Source organism: Microcebus murinus, chromosome 6, assembly GCF_040939455.1.
Source record: "Microcebus murinus isolate Inina chromosome 6, M.murinus_Inina_mat1.0, whole genome shotgun sequence".
NCBI classification, from domain to species: domain Eukaryota; kingdom Metazoa; phylum Chordata; class Mammalia; order Primates; family Cheirogaleidae; genus Microcebus; species Microcebus murinus.
In genome coordinates, this window is record NC_134109.1 from 15,780,808 (window position 1) to 15,805,268 (window position 24,461).

Genomic DNA, 24,461 nt, shown 5'->3' on the forward strand with positions numbered 1-24,461 from the left:
CTCCAAAACTAAATTAGGATCCCAAATAATTCCTAGGAAAAGAACCAGCTCAGAATAAACCAAGACCATCAACCAAAAACGGGAGGTCCGGATCTCAGGAGGACTTACCAGTTCCCGCCAAAGGAGAAGCTCGGAGTCGGAGGCCTAAAAGGGCCATGCCGGTACCTGGCGCCGAGTCCGCGCTGCTCCTTAGGCGGCCCTGAGTCTTCTCTGAGATCCTGCCGACTACGCCAAAATTGTTAACGGAAAAAAATCCAAACTCTGTGAAATAATTTTAAAGAGATTTATTCTGAGCCAAATTTGAGGACCATGACCCGGAGCCACTGCCAAGAGGCCTTGGGCAAGTGGACTCGCTGTGGCTGGGTTACAGTTTGGTTTTTATACATTTTAGAGACAAGGGTTATGGGTAAAGCCATCAATCAATGTGTGGGAGGTATACATTGGTTTGGCCCAAAAAGGAGGGCCATCTCGAAGCGGGGGCTTACAGGTTATAGGTGGGTTTAAAGATTCTTTAGATTGTAATTGGCTAAAGACATGAAGCTTTGTCTAAAGAGGTGGAATGTTTTAACATAAACTGTTTACCAGAGGTAAGCCACCATTTGTTGCAAATAGAAGGCCTGCAGGTTTGTCTTGCATACCCTTAGGCCTGTTAATGGGTTACAAAGGAAGTCTCCAAGAAGGGAGGGGGGCATGATAAAGCCTGTCTGACCTCTCTCCTCCTGGCAGGCAACTTTGCCCTTGAATATTCCTCTGGCCACGAGGGGGTCCATTCAGTCAGCCGGTAGGGGTTGAGGATTTTAGTTCACACACCTCGTAAGGGTTCGCTATCCAGTCCGTGACTGTGCTGCTCCTTCGTGCCCCTCCCCAGGTCAATTTAATAGACAATGATCAATAACACCTTTTGTGTTCTCAACACTATGCTGGCACGTGGCAATAGACAGCAGACAGTCCTTTCTCCCAAGGAGAAAATAGCTGTGCATAAAGGCCACTGTCCGTAATACTGTGCAGAATGATGCTAGAGCGGGGCGGCAGGCTCTCAAGTCATGCTGCCTCGTACATAAGGGCCTTACCAGCCACATGACCTCCGGCTGTGCCTCAGTTTCCTTATTTAAGAAGGGGGATAATAGTACCCATCTCTTTTGGTACTTAGTTGGTGCATGAGAGCTCTGCCTGCCACATAGCACTCAATAAATGCTATTTATTCTTAATACTATTATAGCACACTGTTCACTATGGGAACCCAGAGGAGGGACTTGTGAATTCTAGCTTGTACATTTGATATCACACAGGCACCTGTCTTGGCTTGCCAGTGGCTTGTTCTCTTCAAGTAAAGCATAAGGGCCTTGAAGCTAAGTGCTACTGTCCCTTTCTTGTCCTGTACCCCTGCAGGACCTGCTCAGGGCTAAGCACTTTGGAGGTGTTTGGCAAATACTTACTGATGTGAATTTGATTAGACAGGAGAGAGACATGGACTAGGTTCCTTTCCATGCACCCAGGGGCCTGTAGGCTATATAGACCCAAACGAAGAAGAGATGCTTACAGAGGCCATCCTCTGTCACACCCTCCTTGGGAATGGGCGTGGAGATGGGTGGCAGTGGAGAAGTCGGGATAGGGGCGTGCAGAAAGGGCAGTGACAGAGAGAGGGACACCTGTGGGCAGCAGGGCTTAGGCCTGGGACAAAACCCCAGCCACAGTCATTACCCTAGGAGGAGAGGATGCATTGGCTGAGTCTCATCGAGCCCTTGTGAAAGGCAAATGACAAAAAGGAGGAGTGCAGACAGCTTCTCTGGGGTCCCACTGAGTGTGCCTCTGACGTCTGTCTGTGCCTAGCGGGGGGCTGTGTGCTCCGTCTCAGCTGCACTGCATTGGCTGCTACTGTTTACCCACATGTGTCCGTAATATTCTACTACACACATAGATTCTAGTTTAAAAGAGAAAAAAAATCAAAGAATATAAACGAATTTATTTTAGCTACATGCTGATTGCCTTTTGGTTTGCCTGTGCTCTTACTAAAATAAATCTTGAACACCTGGGCCAGTTTCTGTTTTTATAAAGCATCAAAGTGTTACTAAAAGATACTAAAGGAAGAGACTGAAGGTTCCTCCTCAAAGATTCCTGACCCTTCGGATATCAACAAGGGACCCCGGGAAGAGGGGTCTTGCTGAGTTCGAGTGCTGTCTCTCCTGTTTAGACGCTGTATTGTTACACCATTTCTCCACTTAGCCTGAGCAGTGTTCGTTTTTTTTATTCCTTGGCAGAAATGAATTTTACTGTTAACATCCACAATCTTTCTCCATGAGCCTGGGGAATGGTTGAAAGGACTAATATTTATTTATTCATTTATTGATTGATTGATTGATTGAGACAAGGTCTCGCTCTGTCACCTAGGCTGGAGTGCAGTGGCACGATCATAACTCACTGCAGCCTCTAACTCCTGGGCTCAAGGCATCCTCCTGCCTCAGCCTCCCGAGCTGCTGGGACTTTTTGTAGATATAGAGTCTCACTGTGTTGCCCAGGCTGGTCTTGAACTCCTGGCCTTCAGCGATCCTCCCTTCTCAGCCTCCCAGAGTTCTGAGATCACAGGTGTGAACCACCACACTCAGCGTTAAATTATTATTAATATTTTGGTTGTATACGGATCCATACCCCTATCCCCCAGGTCCTCTCTTACTGCAGAGTAGGCACAAATAAACGCACCGGGCACCTTGTATCAGTAGTTAGGACTTTCCCTTCGAAAACTGCTTTGCAGATCAGTTTGCACAATTAGAAACAGGAATATATAGCATGCGGTTAAAAAAAGAAAAGGAATTTATGTATGCTTTTAAGCATAGAGTACAGAGAACCTCTATGTGATTTTTTTTTTAAAATGAATTTTACTAAGTACTGTTACAGAGTTGGCACCGGAGCTAACAAGAAAGCAAATATCAACATTTAAAATGAAGTGCATGACATCTACATGCCAGATGGTGTTCTCACAGTGCTATTACCACTTTCTTTCTGGCTTTCATCCTTTTTCCTGACATCGCTGTTTGCTTCTTGACTCCACTGCTCTTTAAAAAAGTCTCAATTGTCCTTAGCCCTTTGATTCTGTATTTATATTAGGTGTCTCTCTCTTACCTGCCCTTTGGAGGCTTGTCAACCTTTTTCCCCAAGGAGGAAGAGGACCTGTGCAGATGGTCAAATAAATATGTGACACCTGCTTCCGTGAGCCACTATTGGAGGACTTTAGGAGTTGAAGGGATTGCCCCCTGCCTAGAAAATGGGCACACGCCGCTTTCCATCTCCCTTCTGTTTTTAAAGTGATCGCGTGCCTTTAGTTTTCATGATATTTCTAGAAATGTCTTGGATTCAATTTCTTCTCTATTATTAGGGAAACAACAAAAACAACAAAAGAACCCACTAACCGAATTTTGCGAAAAGTTTATATCAATCAAAAACTTAAATGTTTTGCACAGTTAAAGTTCTTTCCTGGAGTGAGAGCGCTGGTGGTCGTGTCTGGGGAGAAGTCCCTGCTTCCCGTGGGAAATTCACGGGCCTGAGCATTGGCATGGAATGCGCCACACTCCTTGTCTCCAGACTTTTGAGCGTGATGTTTATGGTGCTTCAAACAATGTACTCCCCCCACCCCCCCACCCCCGCCTCCTGGTCTCGATGCAAATGTCAGTTGCTATGGGAGGTTTTGCTGACTTCTAAATGAGCTCAGCACACCTCCCCCCTCCCAATAGCACCTCGTATACCCTAGAATACATTCATCTCACTGTACTGGAGTTCCGCGCTCGATGCCCGCCGTCCCTATCAGCCTGACAGTTGTGTGAGGTCAGGTTCCACCTGTCCAGTCGCCACTGTATCTCCAGGTGCTAGCATGCACTACAGGCATCCACCACCACGCCTGGCTAATTTTTTGTATATATATATATATTTTTAGTTGGTCAATTAATTTCTTTCTATTTTTAGTAGAGACGGGGTCTTGCTCAGGCTGGTTTTGAACTCCTGACCTCGAGCGATCTGCCTACCTTGGCCTCCCAGAATGCTAGGATTACAGGCGTGACCCACCACGCCTGGCCCCCCAGTGATTCTTAACCCTGTGTATCCAATACCCCCTTTTATAGCAAATATTCATTAATGTTCCTTTACCACATTGAAATGAAGTTCATAGATACTGCAACTTACCTATGCATGTAATTCTGAAAGATGCAGTGAATTTTTTTCTAGCTACAACATAAAGGAGAAAGAGAAGGAAAGTAATTTATAACCAAATAATACGTGTTTCAATGATAGGTGCTTGGTTGCGAAACCCTAGGAGACCTGCCGAAGCGGCGAGTCTTGGCATCTGTATGTAGGACGCGGTAGCTCCAGATGCATGTGGGTTCAAGTGTGTTGTATCAGTGACTAAGATGCCACGAGGGACTTTTCCTCCAGTGATGTGGTTTTTCCAAAATAGAGAACAACTCTCAGCAAGGTTCCAACTAATCAATTTACATTGGAGTCACACTCTTGTAAAATTTGGTCTATATCAAAGCAGTGCAAAAATATTTTTTTGTGTGTGTCTTTGTATGTAAAAGGGAGTTAGGCTCTCGTCTCAGATGATTCTAAACGTGAATTGTTCTCAGTGGTACGTTCAAAACTCCCAACTAAACGTGGGATAATTCTCTGCTTTGTGGCACTCACTCTTGTGTCGCAGGACGTCTGAATGCTTGACGCCCTCCGCTGCGTGCCAGCCCCAGGTGTTGTGGCAGCCACAAACACCCCGACACATTTACAAAGCACCTTTTAGGGTGCTACGATCCAAACAGGGTTATATAAAAACCTCTGGGAAGTTGCCATGTAACTTTCAAGAATTCAAATAGGTAATTTCTAGTCTCGTGTGAATGGCCATGTGCAAATAGATAAGCCTCTTCTCCTGATGTAGTTCTACGCTATTGACAGTCAATACTGTTCCAAGAATATTATATACACGTGTGTGTGTGTGTGTGTGTGTGTGCATCCATCTGCTTAGCCTGTCTAGAATATATGCTTTTACTAGCATTCCCTATTACAAAGTCCTGTCAGTTTCTCTCTTGCTGGACAATAGTTTTATTTCCTTCATAGAATAGTTTAACCTTAAACGATCACTCTCGTATTTTCTCTAGGTGCTAAAGTAGAGAGGGGGTGTGGAAGGTGCTGGCGACGGCAGGGATCCCCAACACTGTGCTCAGGAGTAGGGGCTCCATGGCACCAGCAGCAGGCAGGATGCAGCTGCTGCACTGGAGCAAGGCCAGGTCCTCAGGGTCCCCCGTCGTCGCCACCTTTGGCAAATGTTCCCGGATGCTGAAGGCTCAGACAAGCCCCGTCTCTTACTTCACCGTGGGGAGTACCTGCCCCTCCTTCTCCTTTCCGTGTTTCCTCAAGGGATCGGTTGTCACTCCTTTCCTAAAAGAAAGAAAGGCAGAGCGAATGAATGATTGTCAGGGGCATTGGGCTGTTATTTCTCCAGGGAAGCGCCGCCACACTCAAGAGCATGTTCGTTGTTTTCTCTTGTTCCCTCTTCTCCTTCTTCCTCTTGCTGTCTCCCTCCTCTCCCCCTTTTCATTTTCTGTTGTTACAAAGATTGCAGAGAGAATACCTGGTCCCTGCAGAGACTTTGGCAAATGCAGAGGAGTACAAAGAGCAAAATAAAGTCAGGGGAATATACTTTGTCCAGAGAGACGCACCACTAGCATGTGGATAGTTGTACTTCTGAATCTTTTCTCTTTGTATCTACGCTTGGGCCAAATCCGGTGTTCCCCTGGCACCACAGCAGCGTGTTCCCTCTACCCCCACCTCCCTTTCCATGCTTCCCTGCCCTGTGGCGCTGGCAGGGGTGGTCACCATGCCCTGGCTCTCCGCCTGTGACTCCATCAGCTCCTTCCGGACGGCCAGCCTCCACGCTGACCACCGGCAGTTCTCAGCGGCATTGCGGGCCTCTTCTGCAGGGGCGCTCAGAAAGGGCAGGGGGCGCTCCTGCCCTCCTGGGGTTGGGGGTTGTGCCGACAGCGCTCTCCTCTATAACACTAGATTCCCAGGAGTAGATGCAACTCTTTCCGCACTGCAGCTGAGACCAGCTGTGCATTTTAACCCAACTTTTTAAGATTTAGGGATGCCAGAGAGAGGCTGCCCATGGTGGCTGCATCACATCTGGTTATAGTTCTGGCTGCTCTTGGAGCCCAGAATTTCCAGCCCGTCATCAGGGGGTCCAGTGGGGCTGTGTTCTTGACCTGCCTCCAAGCGGCTGATGGCAGCAGACCCTGGCCTCTGGGAGTGGCTGCTGCAGGCAGGCGGCTTAGCTCAAAATGAGAGAAACCAACTATGGCTAATTTAAACAAAAAAGAAAAAAAAATTTTTTAAAAAGGATACTGGATAGTTTCTGAATCCCTGGAATGGTCAGAAAGCCAAACCACTAAGAACGGTGACCCAAATCACATTACAGAAGCGGTTCTGGAAGAAGCCAGTACTGTCTGCCTGGTACAGAGAGTGCAGCTAACTCTGGCTGCTGTGCTGCTGCTGGAACCATGCTTGTGACTGCCCCTAAAATGGTATATAATGTCACCATTGCTGCCACCAGCCCTGGAATGGCTTCCACACGGTCCCTATTTGTTTATAGAACATCAATGGTGTGTCCACCCCTCCCCCTGCCACCAACTGTCCCATGGAAGTTGGGACATCTGGCGGTATGAATTCCACTTTGATCAAGGGCACGGTTTGCCTACCATGTACACCCACTCAAGTCTCTCACCCTCTTTTGGGGTCTCTCACCAGAACCCTTGAGAGGTGGCTGTGCACAGGTGGTGGATCATTTGGTGTCCACACCAGAGACGGGCTCTGCCTCTTAATCTTTTCCTCTTGGCCCTCTGGTCCTGCAGGCTGGAGGTTTTGCCAGTCTCCCTGGAAGACCCCAGAAAGGCCTTGTCTGTCCTACCATCCTTTCACTCCAGGCCCAGTGGTCGTTCTGCCTTCTCTATGACTCTGTCCCTAGCCTTGTTTTACTTAGTGCCTGGGAGAGGAGAAAGTGGTTTTGCAAGCTGAGACCTTCACCCCTCACTTAGGAGCAGTCTGTGGGGTGCCAGAGAGAGAGAGGCTGGGAAAGTGAGCAGTGGGTACTTTTCAGCTTCTGTACTGGGAGGAAGTTTTGTGTTCAGATGATTGGCAGGCAAGAAGAATGACCAGCATCCTCTGCAGTAGTCACGCCCTGTGGTCATGTTAGCGCCATTCCATCACAACGTGATAGTGCAGTGGCTTAGGCAACCAATGACGGCATCCCTGATGGTCACTCACAGTACATTCCAGGCTGAGCGTCATGAGGTTCAGTGCTAATCTTTCTTCCAGTGTGAGATGAACATCAGGAGGCCTGGGAGTCTTTTTTTACTATCTTTAGGGTCCCAGTTTCTGGTCCTCTGTGAAGAACTGTTCAAATGAGAGCACGTATATCTCTACTAAACACTTTGCAGAAGCAATATATTCTAAAACTGTGTTTTAAAGAGAATACTTCTCTAAAGAAAATATTATCTATAGAGACACAGACCTACCTAAGGGTGAGCACTGTTCACTACTTCACCTTATGGAGCATGGGTCCTTAGGTTATAGCCCAGTGGTGCCCAGGCCTGCTTTCCTTTGCATAGCTAAACAGTCACTTCACAAAAGGTAAAAGGATGCTTTATTAATTACATTAAGCTCCATTAAAGGGTTTGCATATAACTTAATTCTTTTAAGAGGAAGAAATGTACTAATTAAAAACAAGGACCTTTATTATGTGTGTTCAGCTATCCAAACAGGGTTCACTACAGTCATTCTAACCAAATCCATTCTAATCGAATTAAAGAGCAATGCTACTCTTGAAAAATCACAGCTGAATGATGGATGAATAAACAAATGTATTTTGTGTTCATTTATTTGTCTAAAGTGCACGCACACTTGGAACCTGGAACTTCCTGGAGGCATTTGCGTAAAACTTGGGGTGACACACAAAGAGGACAAGTCTCTTAGCGTGTCAAGGTGCCTGCCTTGGATGATTCTGCCACTTAGCTATCATTGGCGACTTTGCCGTGAGCGGAAAACAGCCAGTGTATTTGAAGTCCAAGTTCACTGGAACCTCCTTGGCCCCATGGCAGGGTTATTTCTCTCCAGCACTAATGCACTGTCTTGGGTCATTTGCAGCAACTCCCTTTACTACAAAGGAGAAGTAGAGGCATGGACAATAAGTATGGGGGACTGTGATAGGCAGGCCTGTCAACAGCGTCATTAGGTCCCCCGTTAAACTCTCTCACTCTGAGGATTCTTTTCCCTTCATGGCACATCTGATTTATCACAAGCCGTGACTGTGTATTTGCTTGTGTGATTATGTAGTGTTTGTCTCACCCCCTCCTAGCTCTGGGACCCTGGGGGCCGTTCTCTTCTACTCACCAGTGAAGTTAGGTCAGTACCTGACATAGAGCAGGTGCACGATAAATAGCGACTGGAGGAAAGGTTAGAAACGTTACATAGAGTTCAACTTTATTCTTAGCTTGGAAAATATCCTGCTAAAGAGATTTCCTCAGTTCTGGGCGTTTCTGTTGAGTTCCCTTGATGCAGGGCTTTCTAGTTTAGGATTTCTTTCTGCATGACTTTCTATAAATGTGTGTTCCCTTCTTATTTATGTTTTTGTTCTTAGTCTAACTAGAAAGTTCACACATGTCCCTTTCTCTTTTCTCTCCATTTTATTCTATCTCTGAAACAATTAGGTCCAAGCCCAGCTGGGGAGGCTTCTTATACCTCCAGGAAAATTCTAGATCCAGCAAACTGTTGTTCCATCTTTGCTTCCTACACCCTAAAGCCTTTTGCTCAATTGCGCTCTCAAATTAATTTTTCTTAACAATTTTCTAAGTTCTTCTTGCTTCACATTGCCTTTTTCTCTTCTAGTTCACGCATCTTTTCCCTATAATAGTTCTTAATGCTTATTTCATTTTCTTCCCTCTGTGCTTACATCAAAAAGTGGATGGTCATGCTTGAAGCTCAGACTTGTAGGGGGAGGGAGGACAGGGGCATTATACACAACCTTAAAATTTGTACCCCCATAATATGCTGAAATTTAAAAAAAAAGTGTTTGTCTAAAAAAATAGAAAAAAGAAAGAAAGAAAAGAAGAAATGAAAGAAGCAAGCAAGGAGCTATGAGGAGTGGGTGTTGTTTAGCACTTATCCAATAATACCCAGGCATTTTTATAGGTATTGACTCAATCTGGCTGATCTTGGAGGCTTTCTTCAAATCTTCTAACAGGCAAGAGAAATAAGAAGCCAGGAAATGCATGCCTGTTTGTCACTCACCTTGATTCTTGGGCGGATAGATAATCATTCTATCTGGTAGCCTCAGGGCCACTCACAGGAGTGGGTTTGGGGCCATGGTGGTGGCATAGAAGAGCTCTCTTCTCTTTCCCGCTTTCTGGGTACTCTTGGGTGCTGGTTCTAGTGAACAGGCACATGGTTAAGAGATGTCTGGGAAGGATGAGAGAGAGGAAAGTGTTCTAGGTGATCCAGCGGGGCGAGCTAGTGTTTTACTTACCTCTTCTGATGGGCGGCTGCGTTGCGACACCCTTAACCCCATCCCCTGTGCGGGGTTCTTGTCCCTCCCAGACAGCTCTGGCCAGGGCTCAGCCTTCCTTGATGGCTGTCCCAATCCACTGGCCTTTTAGGAGAGCGCCCCCAGCAGGAGACCCACTGTAATCTCAATCTTACTTTCCTGCTTTTCTATGTATTTCTTCCTGGGGAACACTGACAATCTAAGGAAGGGAACTCACCTCCCCTTGAAGAGGGCTTGCTCCACACCAGGCGGTCGGACTGACAACTTTCCCCCTTCATAGCGAGATGATCACTGAGCTTTCCGAAAAAAAAAATAAAAATCGTGATATGGGGAGGACTGCGGGGAGAGGGGAGTTGAGATGACGGGGGTCTTTGAAAGAGCCCAATAATCAGCATTCCCTCTCTATCACCTCAGATATGAACCACTTGGAAATAAGACAGAGGAGATGACAGATTGCGGCTTAACATCGCCATGTTCCCTCAATACTGCAGAACACGGCTTGTATCTGTGGGAAGACGGGTTTCCTAACACAACCCCAGGGTTAGACAGGAGATCACAAGGGGCGTTTCTTGGGGGCAGCTTGTCCCCCAAAGGAAGGGGAGAGAAAGAGGCCAAGTTCACAGTTCCTGGGTCAGAGTAAGAGCCAGGGGGCCACGTGTGTTACAGCAGGTGGAGCTCCCTGTACAAGGAGAGAAGCATCAGGGTTAGAAATGAGCATTCATCCTGTTAGAAGGACGTGGTGCCTTAACTGTAGTGCCCCACTTAGCCAGTGAACTATGACCTTGAGCTTTGTTAGCCAGAGGGAGGAGAAGGGTGAGTTTACCTTTCAGCTGCGTGTAGCATTGTTACTCTAGTACTACTGTATGCTTCTGCGTGTGATGGTGGGAAGGTGACGGCATTTTGGGGTGAGGGCATGTTCACCACGCCGCCGAAATCCAGACAGGAGAGCCGCTGGGCAGGGCATCTGCCGGGCTTGCCAGGAATTGACTATCTGGGTGATGTGGCTCTCGAGCAAGCGTTCCTGTCCTCTTTTCCTTTCTGTGGGTTTTTTTTTTTTTTCACACCTCAAGGTAAGAGAAGGACCATTCTTCAGCTCGGGTTTTGTCTGGATGTTTCCTGCCTGTGGTGTGATTGTTGGCTGGTGGTTCAGGCCTCTGGGACATGGTTTCTAAATGCTTGGCTGGCAAGGATCATCCATTGTGGTTGGCCCACTTTTATATTCCACACACCAGCGCTGCAAGAATATTATTCTTTCCTTTCTTCTCTCCCAGGTGATAGTTTTGATCACTAGACTGTCATTAGGTACTAAACTTGATCTTCAGTAGCTACCAGGATGGGGCACCATGGACAGCACCACAAAGAGGCTGCAGCCAAAGGCTCAGATGTTCCCACTGGACTTTGTGTGCAAGAGGAATGAACCTCCCCCCTTCTCTCCCCTCCCCTCCCCTTTTTTCCACCCCTTCCCTCCCCTCCCCTCCCCTCCCCTGTTCCTTTCCTTTTTTCCTTTCCTTCCTTTCCTTCCTTCCTTCCTTCCTTCCTTCCTTCCTTCCTTCCTTCCTTCCTTCCTTCCTTCCTTCCTTCCTTCCTTCCTTCCTTCCTTCCTTCCTTCCTTCCTCCCCCAACCCTTCTTTCCTTCTTGCTTCCTTTCTGTCCTTCTTTCTTTTCTTCCTTCCTTCCTTCCTTTCTGTTTTTTCTTCCTTTCTTCCCTCCCCCCTTTCTTCCTTCCTTCTTTCCAGCCCTTGCAACTAGAACAGTCCCTGATATGTAAAGGTTCTTAGTAACTATGTGCAGAATGAATGAACTCATTGAGTTTTGAATGCGACATTTTATATTCCAATAGATTATTATCTTCACATGTTAACAACCACCAACTTTCTAGAACAGAAAACTTTCAGAGATTTTAATTAAACTCTTCCTGGAGTGAAACAGCTAAGAGTTTTTATTATTGGTGAAGTTTAATTTTTTTTCTATGCCAGATGCACCTGTGTTGGCAGTCCTGTGATAAAAACAATTTAATTGCATGTACCGAAATCTCTTTCAACAACTTTTGCATGGTAAAACCAGCATAGCACTGAATTGGCCGGTCTGTTATATGTTGCAGCGTGACTCAGTGTCAGTTGGTGGATATAACTTTTTTTGCAGAGATCATAATCCATTTGTGCATTCATTTTTTGAGTAGGACATTTTCAGTAGGCTCCGTGTAGGTTCCACTACATTCTTCTCACTCACGTGTGATTAGAGTGTTTCTGCTGTGGAGATTTTAGGCAACAATGTTGAAAAGCTCTCTTCCTAGTTTATAGAATTGCCCGCACCACAAGGTTATTCGTTGTGATGTTGAAATTATTAGTTACAGGTGGACCTTTTAAAGAAATCTTTGAGGAAAACATAATAAGAAAATAAAGTCAATCCTTTTGCGAGGCAGTCCCTATTATCATTCCATTTTGAGAAATTGTCCTCAGTTCAATTGCATTGCCATGGTGATATGTTTGCATTTCAACAAAACTGAACTGAGCCTTAAACTAGAGCTCCGCAGGCCTAGCTCTCCGTTTTAGGACTTTTATTACAGTATCTTTATATTGAATAAAATCCCTCACGTCCTGGCTAAAAAAAAAAAATCACAACAAAGCAACAATTTTTCAGCTAGACAAAGCAATCTGGATTGTTAATTTCAGGATTCTAAGAAAATCACATAAAGATGACAGGAAGAATGGTGATTAGAGGGGGTAAAAAATCAAATAATTAAAAAAGCCCAGGAATGAATAGAAATATACAAATCTCTAAAATAACATTGTGGAAGTAAACAAAAACAGCCAGAGAATTTTGCTTTATGAGAACTGGACACGTGGCTTTAGCCCTCCGAGGTATGAAACAAGGAAGCACTTATAGAACTGTCAGTACTTACACACCCCTCTGAATGGAGAGCTCTTAAACCTGGCTCCCCCTCCTTTGGGAATGATTGCACGCATCGTTTTGACAACTAAATGAACTGTGCAGGAGATGGGGGTTGAGTTCTTCAAAACTTCCCCTAGTTAGTGCCAGTGAGACATGGGAGATAGTTTCGTATGATAGCGCTTGTATAAGGAGAAAGGGAAGAACACACCATCTATTCTAACCAGTCAGCAAAGTGTGAAAACAACATTTGGACAGAAAGACACAACCATCCTATCGCTTCTGCCCAAATATCATAGCGAGCCCTCTCTTCGCAGATACTTTTGCTAGCCTACGGACACATTAGCTGGGCTGGCGCTGGGCTCTCGCAGGGCTTTGTGCCAGCTGCTCTGCTTGCTGATAAACAAGCCTTGCGCGTGTGCCTGGCAACCCGGCCGCCGCCGTGGCAACGCGACTTCGCTCTGTAAGTGGCGGGGACAGTGAGGTTCGTGCCTCTCAGGGCCCCTCTGCAGCTGCCTCTTGACATAGCAAACGTTAGCTGCCTTTCCTGGCAGTCTCAGAAGGATGGTGAGAAACCAGGGGGAAATGAATCGGGAGGCAAATGAGAAAGCTTCTGAGATTGTGAGCCCAGACTGTCTGAGAGCTCATTCCAGAGCCGGCACAGGGGAGAACCAAGGGAGAATGAGGACTTTTATTCTCGTTGAAAATGAGGCAGTTATGTGAGATAATGTTTCCATGGAGGGACAACCAGCAGCAACCTCTGGAAGCCGAACAAAGATTAAATGAAGCCAGGGATATGAGAAAACTTTCTCAATAGCAGAGGGAAGCGTTCAATCTGGGACTGTCTAGATCTGAGGAAAGATTCAAACTTTTGCATTAAAAGTGCCTGTTAACAATCACTGAACACTTACCAGGCACTGTGCTAAGCTTTTCCACACTTATTTAGTCCTGTCAGGTGGGGTTTCTTATCGCTCTTTGATAGAGGGAAAAAACTAATGCACAGAGAGGTTGAGGAACTTGTCCGAAGTCACTCAGCTATTTGGTAGTCGTGACAGGCTGTGTCTTAGGCAGCCTGTCCCCAGACTGTGTTCTTAAACACTACTACTATTTTACAGTCGTAGTGACAGTTGCAGGGCTAACGGGGACAAGAAACATGAAGATCACCCACATGGCAGCGCATGTGATGGTTTGTGGTTCCATCGTGAAAGCTACACTTTCAAATGTTTAATTAAGACAACTTTTTTTTTTTAAATGCCTAGAGGGCAGCAAAAACGTGGGTATCCAGAATAACAGATATTGCTAAAATCTTACACCCACACCTCTTCTTTTTATAGTCAAGTATTGGTATACACATATTTTCATACACCTATGCACACACACATACACATGCAAGACACTTGTTTCTCAAGTCCCTAAAATACCCCGATAATTAAATGCTCCAGTCAGAGCATCACCCTCAGATGTCTGGGAGAAGCAGCCCAGGAACACACTGGTTGGTTTGGGCAATGGGCAGTGGTGAAATATTTACCTCGCTGATCAGTTCTCCAGTAGATAATGCAATTAAGACGCCACCATCTACCCTTTGCCATACACCTGCTCCTCTGCCACCATACAAATCCACTCCCTGTCCTTCCACACCTTCCCTTCTGCCTATCTCCTCAAGCCCAGGAATGTCTCCAGCTTCCCACGTACTTGCAGCCCTCCTTTGCCAACCTCAACCTATTTAGATTGCAATTATGTTCGCATCCCAATTTATGACTTAACAAGCATCTCACGAACATTCAATTCACTTTAATTTCATTATGCTTTGAGGAGGACGATTTACAGGGGGGAGGGATGAGGCTCCCACTGGCAGCAATTAGATCGACTTAATGATCTATGGTGAAATCTCCTTTTGGGCTTTGGACTTTTCGTACAAGTCTACAGACAAGACTGGGCTAATAGAGAAGTTCCTGGATTCTCCAAGGGGCTAAGCTGCCCCCACAAAGCCCTGCAATATCCAGCGTGGAAATTCCTGAAATGGACAAAACATTCCCTGTGGCTCTCAGGCAATTTATTTTGTCACGATACTTTCCTGTGTGGAAAAAATTGGTATTTTCATAAGCAGTTTTAACAATATCAGTTAATTATATTTTTCAGGTAGCTTTCCTAAGGAGATAGGGAGGGGACTGATGAGAGCATAGACCAAATTATTTCTCCCTGTTCCCACCTTATATAATGAGCACCCTTCTAGGAGTTAGAGAAGTAACTTCTTTTGATGCAGAAGGCTTGCATTTCTTTAGCTTTCCTGGACAGATCAGCCAGTGACTATTTTTTATTCTCAGTCTTTCTTCCAAGAAGGGACAGAGGCTGGCCTCTCTTCAGTGGGAGATAGTCTGATTTCTTTTGTTAGGGGAGGACAACTTTGGCCACTTTATTTGAACTGGTGAATTGTTGAATAACTTGAAAAAAGCTGTTTCCATCACTAAGCTGCGGACTGAGAGTTAATTACATCAGAATTCTGATCCCGGCTCTGCCTCTACTTAGCATCATTTCACAAAAGCCCCTTAACTCCTCTTGGCTTGTGTTTCGCATCTGTAAAAGGAGGCGTGTGAACGTAAAGGTCTCTCTGTGCTCTGAGAGTCCCTGCCTTCTGACTCACTGGAAGGCAAGGAGTAGGAGCGGATCGCGTGGGAAGGATTTCCTCAATTGCCCCAAATGCAGTGTCCTTTTGTAACAAATCAACATAGGCAATGCGGAAATGCCATGCACTGTGGAGTTAAGCACATAGTTAACATATTTATGCTAGTGTAGGGCTCTGGGGTTCCCTGATGACAGTCTCCAGCACCAATTCTGGGAGTTTCGAGAAGACCTGAAGGGTTGGTTATCCAGCTTAGAGGCAACACCAGTGTTGTCTTTAGTCATTAAAGGGGAAGACCGGTGTTGCTATCTGTCCACCCCCGGACCCCATTGGCATGATTCCTTTGCCCCCAAAATAGTCTAATTCCCATTCTAAATGCACTTTCGCTACCTGGCGACTGACTCCTGCAGAGGCTGGCATGAGATGAAGCTCATGCTACCCATCTAGGCAGCGACCCTGTCATACTGACTCCCGTCCTGTCTCTTGTGGGCGAGAAACAGTCAGCAAACACGGCAGCCACAGCGCCAGCTCAAACACCTGTGCTTTAAAACAAAAGTATGTTATAAATGTAAAGCCTCAGCAGGGGGAAGGAGGGGAAGAAACACACAAATATTATTCTTAGCCAGAGTCTGTTACAAATGAGTATGGGGGGGTGGCTGTGTTTTCCTTTTCATCCAGACATCTTGGCCTGACTCAGGTTATGTTTTCCAGCATATTCTCTTTGACCCAAGGGGAACTGGCTGCAAATCCAGCACTGCTACTGGGGAAAGAGCCCCAAACCCATGGCTCTCTAGTGGAGGGTCAGTAACACCACGTGAAAAATGGCAGCTAGCCCCTCTCGGGACATAATTACGTTTGCACCAGTGAGGAAATTAGAATTGCTGTTTGGGCTGCAGTCTTGGTATCACGCAAGAAACATTCAAAGCATGAGCTAAGCAGGGATTCTAGACCTGCTTGTGTTCTCGTCAGGCTTCAAGGGGCCTGAGAACCTCGTAGACCATGTGAAAACTTCTGCATGTGCCTTTCTCTGGGAGAGAGTGCACAGCTTTCGTCAGATTTTCACAAGGTAGCCTGTGATCTAAGAAAGGTTAAAAGTCACCGAGAAAATGCCTTTTCCCTCGCATCCGTATTCCGAATCCCGAGTGATGCCACTGACTTGCTGTCTTAGTGCATTCGTGTTGCTATAACGGAAAACGCGAGGCTGGGTAATTTATAAAGAAAAGAGGTTCATTGGGTTCACGGTTCTGCAGACTGCACAAGAAACGTGGCGCCGGCGTCTGCGTCTGGTGAGGGCTTCAGGAAGCTTCTACTCATGGCGGAAGGGGAAGGGGGCCTGGTGTGTGCAGATTGCATGGCAAGAGAGAAGCAAGAGAGAGGGGAGGGGGTGCCGGGCTCTTTTTCACAATCAGCTCCTGGGGAACTAATAAGTGAGAACTCGCTCCTGACCTGGGGGCTGGCATCAAGCCGTTAATGACCCAGACACCTCCCACCTCCAACACTGGGACGGAATTTCAAAGTGACATTTGGAGGGGACAGATATCCACGCCGCGTCACTTGCCTGTCTTTCTCCTCTGCTCTTCCCAGAAAAAGCAAGTGAGTCAGACCAAGATCCGGGTCATCTCAACCATCCTGTTCATCTTGGCCGGCTGCATCGTGTTTGTGACGATCCCTGCCGTCATTTTTAAATACATCGAGGGATGGACGGCCTTGGAGTCCATTTACTTTGTGGTGGTCACTCTGACCACGGTGGGCTTTGGTGATTTTGTGGCAGGTAAGCACCCTGGGCGTCCCAGTCACGGGGGGCCCTGCAGGGGAAGACAGTCTGCTGGCTGTGTTTTTAAAAAAACACCGTAAAGGATGCTGCGGGAGAAGCAGGTAAAAATGACTCTGTGCCACGGCTGCTGAGCATGGGCTCACTTCACACCCCTCGTCCTGTGTGATGTAAACACCCTGGGATTTTGCTGTCATGAAAGGCTTCCCCTTCCTTCTCGGGGTGCTGCTTCCCTTAGCACCACATGAATCATGCAAGCGCAAAGTGAATTTCTTGTTGAATCTTGATCTTCTGAATTAAGACTCTTTGAATCAAATGATAAGGGCTGTGTATTAGCAGGGGGCAAATGTGAAACTCAGGCGAGATCAGCACACACCTTGGTCTGCAGTGACCTGCGGGTGAAGCTTCCTGACCCCTAGGTGAGAACTGCTGTCCCTGCAAAAGTCATCCTGGGCATACCCAGACACACGAGTTAGGACTTTGGGAACTGAGAACTGCCCACAGGGAATATAATCTAACGCAGTCTGAAAGAGTGCACGTAGAAGCAATAGCCCCTGTTGCAAAATAAACGTCAATGAGCTATGTTTAAGGAAGTGAAAGAAAACCACCATCGATTTCATCTAGGGACAGGGGGCTTGAAGATGAAATGAGATTTGGCTTCATACGTGTTCCCAAAGTGTGGTAGAAAGGTAGGAATAGCAGGAGGAGGCCACTGTCTTCTCTTAGCGGGATAGTTGTAGGTGTGCAGACAAGTGATCATTTTCTACTCCAAGAAGTGAGCCCTTTGATCATGCACCTCTGTCGTAAATTCAGATGTGTGGGTGGAGCCTGTGTGCTGGCGTGTTTCCTCCAGCGGTTCCTGGCCAAGCAGCAGCCCGGGCACTCCCAGGCTGGGCTCCCAGGCTCCTCCAGGGTATTTGGTACACATCAGGAGGATGGGTTATCTGGTCTCTGAGAATCTGGTGAATAGAAAATTCTAGAAGGGATGTTGAAGGCTAATCAATAGGAGCATGGCTGCCTCTGTTTTAATTTTTTCATACAGACAACTGCCAAAGTGGTTTTGTAGCTATTCCAACTGGGCAGATGAAGAATGAAGTCCACTTTGTAGAAATAGTAGGGTTTTTTTTTTAATTCCTTCCCTTTTATAGACCAAGGACTAGGAATTGCAAAGTCAAGTGATTAAAAATTGTTTACAGACAGCCTTGGGCCCGAGACCCCAGCAGTCCTTCCTTGTGCGCGGGGCTCAGCCACTGCTGTCTGATTAGCAGCCCCAGACTCTGAACAGAAAGTGAGCGAAGTAAGAGGAACGGGTTGCAGGTGTGTTCTGGTTAATTCTTTAGCACCATCCACAGCTGGTCTGTGGGAAACCTCAGTGGAGGTTCCGATCTAAATACATGCAATGGAAGCTAGGGTTTTGAACTGTTTCATAAACATAAACACCTTTAAGCACCCCAAAGCATGATTTGCAGTGGGTTGTGCTTCAGAGCTGCCTTTGCTGGCACCAGGCTGTCCCAAGGACTGTCTACCTGTAAAGCCACTTGTGACAGACACAGCTGTGTAACCAGTTGCTTAGTTCAGTCTGTTAATCTGGGGCACAAACAGCAGAGCCCTGGGAGTATGAGGCTTTCTAAAAAAATCATTTATGCTTTCAATTAATTATTTATTATTATTATCCACCGTGGACTGAACACTGAGTACAAAGCGGCACTTCATCTTTACTTACCCAGTAAGGGCGCAACCTGCACATTCCCAGGCACCCACAGTGGTACCGTCCTTGCCGGTGATTTTAGACCAGGCTGTTTCTAAAGCTCCAGTTCCCAGAGCTCACACAGACCATTCTGGAGAATGCATGCCTCAAAAGACTGGAAGCTTGTCTTTTTGGTAAACTCCAGGGAGCCCTAGGGAAGCTTGCCCAATCATTGGAAAAAGATACATTGACAAGAATCCATGGTTGCTGTGATTTGACATGGCATCAGCTCTACAAGAAATATAATCAGAACGTCACAGTCACGGAGGATTGATTGCTGGTTTATTTTTCAGTCGACTCGGTTTGGGACAACCCAACAACATTACAGCATTTCGCATCCAGACAGGGAGAACAACAGAGCTCCAAATCCAGACAGGCAGCAGCGGGTTAAGGGTGTTGACTGCCTTGTTCGCTGGCGCACCCTAGTGACAATCTTTGTTGGGTGATAGTGACTTGCAAAGGTAAATATTTACCCCTAGATAACCCGGAGGAGAAAGCTACATACAGATTTCTCTGGCGTAGCACAGAAACGAAATGAACCTCAAAAACCACTTAATGTTGCAGGAGCCTGAATTATTAATATATCCTAGAAAAAGTTGCAGGGGAGGGTTGCCTAAAGGAAAAAATAAAAAACAAAAAAACAAAACCAACCAAAAAAAAAAAAAAAAGAAAAAGAAAAAGCAAAAACCAGAGGCAGCTAAACCAAACCGAAGGGGGCTTGATGCAGAGAAGTTGGAATTCTGACGTGAAGTGGCAGCAGCCATCAAGACCTTGGGTTTGGGCATGTTGACAAGAGCCAGTGGCCACAGCTTTTTCCCAGCTGCAAATGCAAAGCATCACTGATGCTATAAGAACTCCATGGTGCTAGCTGTAGTTACAACCCTGAGAAAGTGGGAGAGTGTAGCAATCACTCATCAACTAATACCACAGTTACCAATCATTGCTAGTATCGATCGTCTTAGCAACAGCTACCGCCTGCTTTGTTAGGCAATGAGGTCTCTCAGAGTGAGGACAGGGCTGACATCCATTGTTTCAGGAAGCTTCCTCACTGCTGCTTCAGGAGAGCGGGCTGGGCTGGGAGCCTATTCCGCATGGCCGCCTTCAGCAGTGCCCGTAGCAGGGCTAGAATAAATGCGTAATTATTTGGAATAAATGACTGGTCTTTTCAATGGAACAGCCAGTCAATGTAGTAAGGCAACGGGCCAATTTGGTTTGATGGATTTTTTTTTTTTTTACTGTAATCTTTATTTATTAAATTAAAGGATTGGACTAGCTGGCCTCAAAGGTCCCCTTTCAGTTCTAGCTTATGGTGATTTAATTACTTGGCCTAATTGACCCTTCGGATTAGCAGAATGTAAACACAGCCCCTCATCGTTAAATCACTGGTACATGTATCAAAGTCTCGATAATGCCATTAAGCCTCATTTTACTTCTCCATGTCCGCTTGTCTCTTGGCAAATGCATGGGTACTTAAGATGGAAATGGTTCCAAGAATTCCAAACCATATGGGATGATTTAAGGATACTCAATTTTTATTAAAATAAATTTAGGGAAGTTTAAGGAAAGAGACAATGACAGCCGGCCCTGATCTGTCATCCTGTAGCTCAAAGTCTTTCATTGCCAATGCTCAGGTTGAGCACAGGTGGGTCAAGTTGGCTGCTGATATTTTTTTGTTCCTGGTATTAAGGAAATAAAGCCACACCTTGGGCTCCCTTTTGGGAGGGGACACATCTTTCCCTTGCTCTCTGACCCCTGCCCTCCTTGGGTACAGCAAGCCTAACAGCCAAGTGTCAGATGATGGTGGAGTGACATCTTCATTACACGGACTGGAATGTGTTTGCTCTGCCAAGACCGTCTGCTGGATCACAGTTAACGTAACGTTTGGTTGTTTTCAGGGGGAAACGCTGGCATCAATTACCGGGAGTGGTATAAGCCCCTGGTGTGGTTTTGGATCCTTGTTGGCCTTGCCTACTTTGCAGCTGTTCTCAGTATGATCGGAGATTGGCTACGGGTTCTATCCAAAAAGACAAAAGAAGAGGTAGGACCCCTTCCCTAACTCTATGAATGTCCCCTGAGATCATACGAGCTTGTGTCAAGAATTGCCTGTCTCTGTTCTACGGGCTACAGAGTTTCTCACTCTATGTTGGGGGAGGGGGAGGGAGAGGGTGCGGGCAGGTAGCTCATGAGGCTTCCTCATTTTAATCATTGCCCCAAAGCCAAGTTGAATGGAAGATCAGTTATTTCTGGATCCCTTTCTGGCAGATGAGAAAATATGGTAATTTGTTTACCAGCCCACAAATCCTGGAAAGACTAGTAAAAACCAACTGATTTTTTAAAAAGATGACTAGAAATATAATAGCAAAGGTAGACTGTGGCCGAGGAGGGTGTGCAATTGCCCCTTATCAGGTCTCAGGTCTGTGTGGAAATGCAGCTGAACACACGCATCCTTCTGGATTCGGTATGAGACTGAAATCATCAAACGGTGGCCAGCCATAGGGGTCCCTTTCACCCATGTCCCCTCCTGGTCGTCAGATCCGTAGAGACAGGCCAGGGCTATGCGTGTACCTTTACACAAAAACCTACAAGGAGGCAAGAAAAGGAAGGCACAAGAAGGAAAGATAGATTTTGTGATTAAAAAAAATGTTCACGTAGTTCTAGGAAGAGAGGAAAAGAAAGCAGGAAGGCAAGGTAAGAAGAAAGAAAGAGCTAAACACAGGGAGGGAGATAAGAAAACCCAAAGAAATAATCAGAGGGCCAGCCTCTGTGCACCTCATTCCATATAAAAGGCCCCCGGAGCAAGTCGCTGAGCGGAGAAATTTCCCATATCATTTTGGGGGCCCAAGTGTTAATTTTCCTGCTTACATAAGCACTGTCAGAGCAATTTCCAGTCTGATTCCCCAGATAGCCCCCTGATCCGCTGAAAATCAGCTATAGCAAGAGGGAAAAGAACAACATAAATAGCGACTTTCCCGAGTGCAAAGATTTGAGTTACTCATCTGCATAGGGAAGCGCGAGCCGCACACTGCCTGCCCTGTTCATTAAGGGCCAAGACATCTGATGCTTGTCCTTAGGTGAAACGTCACTCTAAGGAAGGGTGCTCTGTGGGCTCTGGCAGAACATGACCTCATTGTGCACCCTGGCCAGGGAAATTTGGTTCCCAGGTGTCCTGGAGGGTCTTCTTAAATCAGGGCAAGCCCCATAGCACATGGCCATGGCATGGTCCAGATATGGGGTGACCACCCATTCCAGTTTGCCCAGGACTGAGGAGATTCCGGGGACGAGGGACTTTCTGTTTTGAAACTGGGACTATCCCAGACAAACTGGGACAGGTTGGTCACCATTCCAGATGGAGCTGTCAGAGGGACAGCGAGGGCCCCGGGGCCTGCTGAGCGTCTGCTCTGTCCCCAGGGCTGAGCTGGGTGCATTTCCTCCCCTCACAAAACAAAGCTAGAAACTCCGTGAGCTGGATGGGATTTATCCCACTTTATGTCCGGACATGAAGCTATTCAATTAACAAGAGTGGGAGCACAACCGGAAGCCAGGCTTGTCCAAACCCAAGTTTTGGTCTCTCCCCCAGGCAGGACACTGCCTGCCTGTCATTCAGTCCCCATCTCCAAATCCCAGGCTTCCTTTGGGTCCTCTGCCCAACGTGTGCCTCCTTGAGCCACACGAGTCGCTGGACAACTGGAGATGGGTGTTCAGGGGGTGAGGAGTACTGGGGCGGGAGGAGCATTTGACACCCCTCCCTGGGCACAAGCTCCACCAAGTCCTGGCCCTCCCTGAGCCACCCTCCCCACGGGGACTCCAGGGGCCGTGGTGCTGGGCGGCCCGAGGGAGGGAGGGAGGGAGGGAGGCGTTTCTCAGCGTGCTGTTGCCCCTCTGTCTCTTGGCCAGGTGGGCGAGATCAAGGCGCACGCGGCCGAGTGGAAGGCCAACGTGACGGCCGAGTTCCGGGAGACGCGGCGGCGGCTGAGCGTGGAGATCCACGACAAGCTGCAGCGGGCGGCCACCATCCGCAGCATGGAGCGCCGGCGGCTGGGCCTGGACCAGAGGGCGCACTCGCTCGACATGCTGTCCCCCGAGAAGCGCTCCGTCTTCGCCGCGCTGGACGCCGGCCGCTTCAAGGCCTCGTCCCAGGAGAGCATCAACAACCGGCCCAACAACCTGCGCCTCAAGGGGTCGGAGCAGCTCAACAAACACGGGCAGGGCGCGTCCGAGGACAACATCATCAACAAGTTCGGGTCCACCTCCAGGCTCACCAAGAGGAAAAACAAGGACCTCAAAAAGGCCTTGCCCGAGGACGTTCAGAAAATCTACAAGACCTTCCGGAATTACTCTCTGGATGAAGAGAAGAAAGAGGAGGAGACAGAAAAGATGTGCAACTCGGACAACTCCAGCACGGCCGTGCTGATGGACTGCATCCAGCAGCAGCACGCGGGGCTGGAGAACGGAATGGTACCCACAGACACCAAAGACGGGGAGCTCGAGAACAACTCACTACTTGAAGACAGAAACTAAATGTGAAGGACATTGGACTTGGACTGAGCGTTCGGGTTTTTTTTGTTGTTGTTGTTTTCGTTTTTGTTTTTGTTTTTTTTTATATATATATATATTCACACTGAGACACGTGCCTTAAACAGACTTCTTGTTAGTCCAAAATTACATAGCATTGGAGAATATATTTCACTGTGCCATAAACAACTGAAAGCTTGCTCTGCCAAAAGGAATCAAAGAACAGCAACTTCATGTCGGATAGCGACCCGGGGACGCAGGGGAGCGTCCGAGGGCGCGCGCGTGGCAGGTCGCGGCTGTGCGCGTCGAGGGTGTTTTCGGTGGCGGTGGCGGTGCCGCTGTGCCGCGCCGCCCTGGCGTGACGCACAGACAAGGGCAGCTAATTCCTTAGACCAGCCTCCCGGAAGGAACAGGTGTGTCTTTTAAGTGGAGCCTTGCGCACATGCAGGAGGGGACCTGCTTGGGGAAGGAGGGCGGGGGACTGGTTTAACCATAACGAGGGTGTAGAGGTGACATTTCGGCATGCGCTCTGAGCTCCACTTTTGATACAAACCATTCAGTGCGTAATATTAAATACCTAGTCTTTCTAAGCTCCGGATGAATGTCTGTGGGACCCGAGAGCACCTGGAATTTGTTGGAAGCAGATCAGAGCACACGTATTAAAAAGGTGCAATTGCTTTTCTCATTGCAAAAGAAAAAAAAATACAAACACATCACACTGTGGATATTACCTTAACCAATGACAGAAGCCTACTGAGTTTGGTCTTTTTCGCAGGGGTAGGCAGTCTAAATGAACTTGCAAGCATTGGTGAAAACTCAGCATCAACCGCTGCATGGTTAAAGGCCAATCACGCGTTTTTCCTCAGTGGGTGCAATAGTGAAAATAAACTGGTTTTGAAATGTCCATGTTCACTTTTCTAGTGGAACTTCGGTTATCACTTGTTTTGATAAGAGGGGGGAAAAATACCAAAACTATTGCCTTGCATGATGCCAGTGGCTTGCTGTTTTGTCTAGCTGATCCTAAATTTTTATAAAAATAAGACTTCCTGCTTTTCTGAGACATACCAAGGGGTACCATGGCATCTTTCCATCTCAGGGCTTTCTGTCCCTTTGGGTGTCTTAGGGTAGACATAGTTATGAGATCCAATCTTGCTATTTCCAAACAAAAGGAAAATTAATCCCTCACCCAACCCTTGTATAGAAAGCTTAAAAATGTTTTTATTGCTTGCAGCATAAGTGCCATTAACTCTATTTAAAAATAAGTCTTAGAAGTACTTAAAATATTTAATTTTCCTTTTATGTTTGGGCATTCCTTTATTCTGAAGGCATCACTTCTTCTCCTTGCCTGTTTCATCTC

The 24,461-nt window shown here is 46.9% G+C and overlaps 1 protein-coding gene across 2 annotated transcripts in view; it reads left to right on the forward strand.

The window, feature by feature from the left end:
• KCNK10 (potassium two pore domain channel subfamily K member 10) overlaps positions 1 to 23,517 on the forward strand; it is a 128,750-nt gene extending 105,233 nt beyond the window's left edge. For both annotated transcript variants that reach the window (XM_012773999.2, XM_012773998.3), the window contains exons 5-7: positions 16,659 to 16,845; positions 20,488 to 20,630; positions 22,487 to 23,517. In XM_012773999.2, coding sequence (XP_012629453.2) covers positions 16,659 to 16,845; positions 20,488 to 20,630; positions 22,487 to 23,110 — 954 coding nt within the window. In that variant the 3' untranslated portion in view covers positions 23,111 to 23,517. The remainder of the gene's footprint in view (positions 1 to 16,658; positions 16,846 to 20,487; positions 20,631 to 22,486) is intronic.
• The last annotated feature ends 944 nt before the right edge of the window (positions 23,518 to 24,461 follow it).